This window comes from Nematolebias whitei, chromosome 5, assembly GCF_014905685.2.
Source record: "Nematolebias whitei isolate Nwh7 chromosome 5, NemWhi1, whole genome shotgun sequence".
Lineage (NCBI taxonomy): Eukaryota > Metazoa > Chordata > Actinopteri > Cyprinodontiformes > Rivulidae > Nematolebias > Nematolebias whitei.
In genome coordinates this window covers 19,749,259-19,759,844 of record NC_056502.1, presented here as the reverse complement: position 1 = coordinate 19,759,844, position 10,586 = coordinate 19,749,259, and the positions used below count along the sequence as shown (strand labels likewise).

General features: G+C 41.7%; 1 protein-coding gene across 1 annotated transcript in view; it reads right to left on the bottom strand.

Moving 5' to 3' along the window:
* Positions 1–9,936, bottom strand: part of LOC119409753 (glutamate receptor ionotropic, NMDA 2D) — an 11,856-nt gene extending 1,920 nt beyond the window's left edge. The window contains exons 1-4 of the mRNA XM_037676651.1: positions 9,872–9,936; positions 9,669–9,786; positions 2,150–2,385; positions 29–819 (exon numbers count right to left, since the gene is read on the bottom strand). Coding sequence (XP_037532579.1) covers positions 29–819; positions 2,150–2,385; positions 9,669–9,786; positions 9,872–9,898 — 1,172 coding nt within the window. The 5' untranslated portion in view covers positions 9,899–9,936. The remainder of the gene's footprint in view (positions 1–28; positions 820–2,149; positions 2,386–9,668; positions 9,787–9,871) is intronic.
* Positions 9,937–10,586: the final 650 nt, after the last annotated feature.

Below are 10,586 nucleotides of genomic sequence, written 5' to 3'. Positions count from 1 at the left end.
CCCCCCAGGCTCTTTGGGCTTCTTGGGCCTTCGCTTTCTCCAGAAGGATGAAGGGAGAGGGGGAGAGGGATGTGGCAGCGGAGGTGTAGGAGGCAAAGGGGCCTGACTCTTAGGAGGCAGTCTGGGAGTGCCCAGAGGTTTACCAGGCCCTTTCCCCTGACCTCCACTGCCACCTCCCACCACCCTCTTCCCCACCCCATGGTCCATGCCTTTCTCTGAGTAGAAGGCCACACTAGCTGGAGGGGGTTGAGGGTGGCCCCTGGGTATAGTCTTGGGGGTCTGGGACCCTGCCTGCTGTTCCATGCAGGACCCCAGACCCTCAGGGTCAATGGGACCATAGTATCTCTTATAGCCATCGAGTCCCCCACCTCCTCCAGCAGTTGAAGCCCAGTTTGGTGGAACCTTCTGGGCAAATGGTCCCATATCAGTGATGGCCCCTCTTACAGCCATAGGGTTGGTAGCTGTAGCAGATTTAGGCAGTCTCCAGCGATCCACAACAGCCAGCCTGCGGTCTGGCCGGGGCAAGAAAGTGGAGCAAGGGAGGGGCGCACCAGCGATGGGGGTGTTGGAAGAGCCCAGTCCAGTTCCAGAATGCACCACAGTGGGAGGAGAGCCTGGTAAAGGAGTTTTGTAAACAGGCTGAGGTTGCTGCTGTTGCGGTTGCTGCTGCGCCATGGCAATGGCTGGGTTGGTCACAGTTGTTGTGACCACATGTGGCTGGGATGGGATGGTAACCATTGCTGTGTGGTGATGTGAAGGCAAAGATTTAGGGCCACCTGGTGCTGTTTCATCCTCAAAGCTGCAGCAGCTATACATGCCCTATGTGAAAAAGATTGCAAATAAATAGTTAATTTACAAAAAATATATTTCAAAAGGGGAACCTACACAAATGTTTAAAAAAATCTGTTATCTTACACTAAAATATATCAACTTAATGCTTGTTTTAAAATACAAAAACACAACATATAGTATGTGAAGAAAACCATTAAGGCCCCCACATACTCAAGCGTAGTGTGGGTACTCGGTGAGCCGCGCAGATTTCGCACGTACTGTCTGCAGACGGTCGAGACTTCATACTCGAGTGTACAGATTTTTATTCTCTCGTGACAAATTCCTTCATTTCTCACAATTTCAGTCATGGCGTCAACAGACGAGGAAGAAGAGATTGCTTGCCTCTTGGCAAAAAATAAAAATAAAACAAAAGAAAAGAAGGTGGTACATAAACCAGACCAGGGATGAAGAAGGGGAATTTAATCCACCGGTGAAGGACATGAAGACAATGGACAGTGAGAAACATTTAGCATATTTTCGAATGGATTCTAGTAAGTTCGAGGGTGCTTAGCCTGTTTCTTCACCACCAGGGCAGCCACCATACTGTCACCACACCTGTCGCGCTGCTCATCATTGCATCTGATTGCTCGGACCACAGAGAGCGGTTGGTGTGGCATACAAAACAGTTCAATGTGATCACCGTCGCCAGGCAGTTTATTGTGCAACACAGAGTATGCGTACATGGTCATAAAAATGTATCTTTGCATGGACATGTCTGGCAGACTTCCGCTTTGAGTCCGCATTGAGTCAAGTACGCGCGGACCTCCACGGAGTGAAGTATGCCCAAGTATGTGGGGGCCTTTGTGGTGCAGATGTAATAAAAAAACTGAGTGGGTAAAACTGAAAACAGACGTAAACAATGACTCCAAATAACTTTCAGTTTTTATAATATATGGTGCATTGTGTCTTTAGATAACTTCCACTTATAGTCCAGCTGTGCAGTGTGTAACAAGTAAAACTGCATACAGAAGTAAATAAATTATAGTGGTGGAAAAACAAAAACAATCAATGTTGCTGTTACTCATATGGATATGGTGTGGGCTGTTTCAATCAAAATCACTGTCAAATAAACAAGATAGACAATGAATATTACAAAATAATCAGATGGCACAAGACCACACATTCCAAATGATAGTATAGAAAAGCACTCATCACAATCCATATAATGATAAAATGTTGCAAGGTGTGACAAGCAGTGATGAGAAGTACACTACTGAACACGTGTTAATGTTTTTTTGAGTGTCAGCAAAAGAGCAATGCATTTGCTGTGCTAGTGTAAAAATTCATATATACTACACACTAAGACAAAAACACTTACCCTGCTGATTGCCAAGAGGAAATCTAATTTGCCTGAACTTGTAGCCATACAGTGGCGCAGTTTCCAGTAGACTAAATGTTCCCAGGCAAACACCAGCAGACTGAGGCCCATAGCCACCAGCAGCATGTAGAACACCCCAGCCATGTTGTCAATGTCCAGTTTACTGCTCATCACCTCAATTTTGTCATTATGGCAGATACCTGACAGCCAGAGGCGCTCCAGCATCTCAATCTCATCTGAGGAGGAAAACAAGAGAGTGCAGGGTGAGGATAAAGGAAGAGAGACAGGGAGCAAATAAAGTCAAAACAGTAGCGCAGAGAGGAAAAACAAAAGGGCAGAAAAACACTGAGAGGAGTGGGGGCGGTAAAGTTCACAATGCAAACTATGACAGGAAAAGACGAGACATAAAACATGTGGAAAGGGATCGTGTTGACTATGGGGAAAAAGGTGGAGAGGTTTGGAGTTATTTCAGGGTTGTTTAGATAAAAAGCTAATAATAAACACTGAAGTGCAGCTATACTGTCTTCCTTGCTGCTTGCCCATTATTCAAGGTGACTTCTCTTGGTCACAGGTCAGTATCATAAAACACTGTTTGAAGTAACAAAGAGAAAGAAGACTGAGGAAAAAAGAGATAGAGAGTCTAAAACAATGAAGTAGCACTACGAAGTAAAATGGCATTGACAACCTAATCTAAACATTGTAACCAAGAGTAAATGAGGAGAAGGGATGAAAGAGAGACGAGAAGCCACAGTGATGGTTGGAAGGGTGAAACAAGCATGGACAAGAAGGGGGAGAAGTAATGAGAGAGAGTTGGGAAGAATGCCTCGGCATTCTGTCTCTGTCCACAAAGGCGTCAGGGGAAATGAGACGGACAGAGAACGTTAGACGGTGCCGAAAGAAGGGCAACATAGATGGAGAATAAGAGGCTGAAATTGTGCCATTATGACAAAGAGAGCAACACTTCTCAGCTTAAAAAAGGATGAGAGAAGGTAGAAGGAGAGGAGAGAAAAAACTGATAGGTAAGAGACAGAAAAAAGAGATCATAATCATTTAATTGTACTGGATGGATGGTCAGAATCTCCATCCAGCTGGTAAGCTATAGGGGATTCAAGATTCCCATTATTTAAGCTACCAGGAACAAGGCAAGTCTGCTTTACCCACAACTCTACCTCTTTATTTATGATTTCACTGTCATAAGGAATCTGAGCTTTCTTGATAAACCTGTGATAGCTTGCAGAGCCTGCTGGTGTAACCATAGTGATAGACAGCCATAAGATGTGCATATGATTCATGTTGGAATTAAAGAGACATATTCTCCAACAGAACTTGTAATGAGAGCTGTCTCTTACACCAACAACAATGGGAGCATGAGGTGCAGCGCAATAATGAGGTCTGAAGGTTGACTTTACTGCATGTTACAGCCTCTGAACTATAGCACATCAAATGGCTGGAGAAGGGTGACAAGTCACAAATCTACTCGCAACACCACGCCACACAGTAAAAAATCAAAGGTCTCGCCTTTGTATTACAGACATCGTTAGCCTGGCTTGTGAGACTTAGCTGAAGCTGATTCAGTCATCTGTGTGATCTGGCTAATGTGTCTCTCGTAGAACATTATTAGTCAATCAACCGTGGCTTCCAGCTACAGCAACAGATGGACACAGTATTACTACAGCCCACTGGCAGACTCAGGTAACAACTTACCATCTTAAGTTCACCTATATGTAGAGTAGACCCTGATTATGTTTACATATGTGGGATCAAAGTCAATCTGACACTGTGTGAATGGTATGTGTGGCTGTTTAGTTCAGTTGGACTCAAACCCTTAAAATGAGAACACTCAAGTCTGAGCACAACTGGGATCACCTTTTTTTTTAACCAATCTTGACTAAAACCATTAATCAAAACTAGATTTAGCAACTTACTAAACGACAGAGTAGACCAATTAATCAGCCAACATTGGCCACTTAAAAAAAACTGGCAATCAGCCATATTAGTACATACTTGATCAATTACCAAGAAGGAAAATGACAATGCAGCAGAAGCTGCTACAATCAGTTTACTGTAGCTCACAATGTATATTGTTTTTAGGCATACAAGTTCTTCTAATGGTTGTTAAATACATTGTTATTTAGGTTAAGCGATTGTTGATATGGTCTGGTAAATGAAAGACTAATGTTGACAAATATTTTTTTTTTAAATTGTTATTGAATATCGGCCATTGATGACCTGGTTTATAAAGATCAGCCGACTACATTCCATATCTTGGCAGCCTCCTGTCATTAAAAGTTGTCATTGACTATGAAATTCAGCACTACTTCAGCTGCGCCAGTGGGGTTTTCTCAAGGCTAAAGGAAAGAGCTTTTGAGAGCCGGCACAGACCAAAACCTTCATCTACAAAGCAGTAAGCTACCTACTCTTCTGTACACCTCAAAAATCTGGACTGCATACAACAAGCACTTGAAGGCACTTGAGGCATTTCATCAGTGTTTCCTGTGAAAAATCCTTAGGATAGGTTGGGAGGATTTGTGCACCAAATGCAGTTTTTCACAGGAGGCTGGCATATCTACAATTACTGCCACCATCGTCCAACTCCAGCTGAGGTGGACTGGTCATGTTATCCATACGCTTGACTCTCACAAGTCCTTTACTCCCAATTTGACAAAAGAAAATGTACAGAAGGTGGCCAAAAGAAGAGATTTATGACAACATCAAAACAAACACCAAAAGGCCCCATATAGACAAAAAACCTGGGAAGAAGCTGTTAAAAACAGGCCATCTGGAGAAATTGTGTCTGTGAGGGTGCTGCACTGTGCTAACGTCCGAGATGCCTTAAAAGACAAATGACAACATTTGGCACCAAACAAGCCCAATCCAAGCAAACCACCTCAAACACTTACCCTTGCCCATACTGTACAAGAGTATTTGGGTCCAGTATTGTCCTCCCTGCCTATCTGAAGACCCAAAAGGACCCATAGGAAGGACAATCATACTTGTTCATCAGTGATTGCTAAATACGGGCAGATCTGCATCAAAACTGGCCAAATAAAAACTCATATCAGTCTACGTCAATTCAAAACTTTCACTTTTAGGACAAATGTTGCTTGATTTTGGTGTTTTGTATTAAATGGTCAACATTTTTTTTATTTATACGTCTCCTTTGTAATTTTATCTGTCATACTGTGTTGGAATTTAGAGAAACAAATACAAACCCAACGTTTAAACTTAAAAATGGCTTTAGGACTACAGGAGTCTATAAAGGTCTTTAAATATGCTCCAGATCTTCAACGTTTACAGATAGTGTACTTAAAACAAATGGAAATTGTTGTTCATGCTGTGAACTATACTTTGTTTGAATTTGTTCAAAAAAGGTCAAAAAGAGAACAATGCCATGATAGTCACCGTAAGGTGGGGAAAAAAATCACTGTAATGTCACTTTAATCTGTGATATGTGATTTTATCTGTGCTGCTGATTATCCATGCTGCTGATTATCCATGCTGCTGATTTCTTGCCTTTAAGCTGCTGTATTCATACCCATCTACTCACTATAAACTCATGTTCGGGCTGCTGTTTAATACACCATATTATTTTACATTATTGGTGTTTAGCGTACTGTATATCTTAGATCTTTTACCATATCGTTAACGTTCATTTAGCATATATCTTAGATCCTTATACAGATAAAGATATTCTTTATTGTCATTCATAACATATTTGATGGCACTCTACAAAATTTAATGTTTGTTACTGACTTCTTAATTGGTGACTGTTGTTTTTATGACTTTTAATTTTGTGTTTTTATGATGTAAAGCACTTTGAACTGTCTTGTTGCTGAAATGTGCTATACAAATAAACTTGAGTGATTGATTGATTGATTGATTCGCATCACATGTGGTACATGTAGTGGAACGACATTATGTACACAGGGTACCAGTTATATCCAACAATAAAATGTAAAAGTAAAACAGTAATAAGAGCTACGATATGAACTAAGAAAAACATCAACTAAATATACGCTAAGCGTACTACTAATAGTATAAAAACAAACACAATACGCTGAACAGCAGCACGAACATGTCTGTGCAAGCAGATGATTATATACTGTTTTTTATATTTTTTGCAATTTTTGGATGTAACTGGGACGTTGAGTACACAATTTCATTCCACCTCATGTACCACATGTGATGAGAATTCGAGTAAAGAACCTTGAACCTTACATGATTGTTATTTGTAATTTGTGTCCAGCGAGAACCAATAATACGTGCTTCAGTTCAGGGAGTGAAACTATGGAATGGTCTTAGTAATGAGTTAAAAAAAAAACAATATATTAGTATGTGATTAAATAAATTGAAGAAGCTCAGTTCGTTATGAGTTAGAATGCAAATTAGGCAACATGTGCAGACTGCGAGGGCTTTCAGATGGTGGATCAATGGATTGTGCTTGTTTTTCTTTCTGTCTTGTGGTGTGACTTCTTGAATTCCAGGACAGACAGGTTTGCATTTTCAAGTCAAGAGCAAAGTCCTGTTGGTTGGTGAATTTATCAGTGATACTGACCTTCGGTCATGTGTCCTGATGAGAAAAACAGCTGGAACCGGAGTGAAGAGTTTGGACAGATAGCCTCATGTCCGTCCTCTACTTCACAAATCTTAACTGGTTTTCTTCTTTTTTTATTTAATTTTCTTTTGATCCAGAAGTCTCCTCTTCTGGGTTGGCTGCCATTTGACTCAGTGATTCATCTTTTAAATCTGACACTCTCCTCACTGTGTAACCCCCTAGACCCCCCCCCCCCCAACCTTTGCGATGGCAGTCATTTCTACCTCTCAGTCACAGCCAACTCGGGCCTGCCAAATCTGACAGGTGTGTCAAATCTACTCTCCACTTATGTTGTTTCTGGCAGGCCAGGTCAGGTAGAGCTGGCAGCGCTGTAAACGCAAGGCTCGTGTGCTCCGCAGAGACTTTCAGTAAAGGACACTGTATTTATGTATGTGTGTGTGTGTTTGTGCACGTGTATGCATATGTAAATGTGCAAGCGCCGCTGAGCATGTTTGCATTTTTAAGTATGCCAGATGTGGCCTGATGCCACACACACCCAGAGACGGTGCAGCTCACAGTTGTTGAGCAGTAAACCATGACCCGTACAATGCCATGCTTTTATCTCGACATGACAAACCTCTCTGCATTCACTGCAAGGTTTCATTTTTTAAAAATCCTGCTGGCCAAGAACTGAAACCACAGCTTCTCGCATTTTAATATCTACTCACTGAATAATGTATTCTAGGAATCAAAGTCGTGAAAAAAAAAAACTAGGAGTGGATCTGATAAGAAGTGAAAAGGAAATCTTGCTACTCAGCTCTTTTGGTTTAATCGTGAAACAATATGTAGAGATCAATGCAGCATCTCTTAAAGCTGTGGCGTGAATCCTCAGAGGCAGCAACCAGAACAAAACGCTCACAGGGTTTCCAAGTGCTCTGCTGTCCCCGGCTCGGTCGTAAAATTATACGACGCAACACAGCACGCAACAATAATGATGCAACACCGAGACACAACCGAAGGTGCAATGCCTGGGAGTTTGTGCCACAAAGTGATTTCTGCGATGCAGCCTTTAAGAGCACGATAAACTGATCTTAGTAATCCATTCTAATTATCTTCAAATAATTCTCAGCATTCGATGCAGAAATGCAATTCAGTAAACACAGCCAATGTTCATGATTTATATTAATCGAAGCACAGACGAGCTTATTTTCCAAAACTTAGAAGAAACAACAATCCCAGCACGTCAGGGCTGCTGGGCCCACTGTTTTACTTCCACATACACAAACACACTCAGACACTTTTTCGTTCCCAGGTTCAGCTATTCAGCTCCAGAAGCCAGTCTTATTTATTAGATATTGGCACCAAATGGGCATTACCAGCGAGTAAGCAGCTAACGTGTCGGCATGCCAGAAACAGCTAAAGGGCTTTGTCCGCCACGCCATAAGCAAAGCTGATTTAAAGCATGAGCAAAAGCCAAACAAGCTCGGTCCAATTGAGACAATAAATGCGTGTGGCAGACTGTGCAAAATGACAATCAGGCATTTATGTACTGACAACTACTGCTAAAAGCAGATCCCTCAGTCAAAGCCAAGGAAACTTCTCCATCTAGACACAAGTAAACAGACAGTGCACCAGTAATGCTCTTATCAGGTATTTATTTTTTCTATATACAGTATTTTCTGTGCCTCTCTTCCCCTGGTGCATTTCCAAAGTATTTTCAGGCATTTCTTTCAATTTTGTTTTCCCCTTCTCTTCCTTATTCTCAGTGCTTTTGTCAGTCAGGGCTAATCTGTATTTGTGTAAATCTGTCACCGCACAAGAAGGGGCTTTTTACAACTCTCACTCTCTCAAATAAATCCCACTTTTTTTCTTTTATAATGCCAAGAATAAAATTAAAGGCCTAGCGCTTCTTTAAGGAATGCATACCGCCAAGTGACTTTCATGCCAGAACTTTAGACTAGATCATCATATGATGACAAATGATGGAGCTTTAAAATAACATTATTTTTTTTAATTATTATTATAAGTTTATTCATTTTATATATAAGTTTATTCATTTTATAAAAGAAAAACCAAACAATTCAATATACAATATACAATAAAAGATATAACATGGTGCACAGTCTCATGTGATATTATGAAATGTCACATGATCTACTGTCAGTGCTTGGAGTTTTTGTTGTGAAACACTCTCAGCTACTACCACACCAGACTGTAGCTCAGTAGCTCAAACTGGATGAACTGTAGCATTTTTGTGCAGGCTAATTAGCTGTAGCAGCCATCTTTAATAGGGTCAGCACCAAAACTAACCATTTGTAGATGTACATTCGTTGAGAACTTTTGAGTTTTCATTCAAATCCATCCAGCGGCTCATAAGATATTTAGCTAACGATACAGACAAACACAGCAAATAGTGTTGCTTCTTTTGCCTTTAGCGGCAAGTGATGAAAAAGAAAACAAAGATAACCTTACCAAGAAACAAAAACAATACAAGTAATCTTTTGCTCTTGTAGGGGAACACCTCACCTCGGAAAAAGGGGACACCATCCCTCAAACAAACATCATTCCTGTGTTTCGTGTTTGAAACCGTTGAAATAAGATTCATCTATTCCCTTGGGAACGAACAGACATCATTTTACAATTTTAAGCTGCAAGAAACGGTAAACTCTAAACCCTATACTCTTCTCGTTTTTTTCTCATCCTGTTTTCTGGCCAACACTCTGTTGAATAAAGGCCCATCATCCCTCTCCATCACATCATTAGTCCCTCGGTGACAATCAAACCACCTTTCAGCTTTCACATGTCCTATGTCCTATATTTTCCCTCCATCCACTTCTCAACCTCCTGTCATTCATCTACCCCCTGTGTCCTCCTTCTGCCACCCCCTACAACCCTCCTGCCATGCTGTCGCTCGTTTCCCAACCTCATCGTTTTACTTATGGCCTTTTCCTTCGCCCCATCCGCAGCACTAATTATTTGTCTTACCATCTCCCACCAGCTGCAGCAGAGCCAGGTCAAGAGGACGTTTCCAGCGTGAGTTTTTGTGCAAGGCGATACCGTAGCCTGTGGTGGCAAAAACCTTCCCCGAGCCTATGGTCATCACCTTGGAGAAAGGACAAGTTTACAGATAATTAAAAGCTAGCTGCCAGGCAAATGGCTGATCCAGAATGCTGGGAGTCATCCCTCACCTTACAGCCTTCGTCCTTCCTGGCCATATAGTTCAACACCGCGGCATCGTAAATAAAGGCATCCAGTTTCCTGTGAAGGGGTAAAGGTAGAATTCATTCATCATTTAATGGAAAAGAGACAGCACAGGGATGGAGGAGACACCGGCTAAAGCAGAGGGGTGGGGGTGCAAAAAAAAAAAGAAAGAGACAAAATCAGTAGACAGGTACAGGGAATGATGGAGAGGGCATAACAAGTTAAATAATGACAAGGAGAGCGAGAAAGGGTGGAATAGTAAAGCGAGTTTGGCAGCAAGAGTGAAAACACAAGGAGAATGAAATAAGGCAGAAATCAGGTGTGGATCTGTGAGTAAGAGCAAGATGGTGGGGGAGGCTGAGGGGGATTTACGGAGTGACGGGTGCAGCGACAGGGAGAGCTGGAGGAAGGAGAGGGGGAGAGATTTACACACTTCAGGGTGGAAAAGACATGGGATAGAGGCAGAGAGTGATGAGGATTATAAAGTTTAAATACACGCACACACAGAGAAAGTGTGCTAGGAGGGGAAAATGGATCAAAAAAAGAGAAAGAGGAAGGAACTGTAACACAAAAGAGCAGCTGAGAAGAGAGAAGGGAAAGATAAGTCTTAAGAAACAGGGGAAAAAAAACTCCCAGAAGAAAAGCATGAGTTTCTAATATTTTGTGCACGTTAACGCGGAGTTATAATTGCAATGTCAAGGC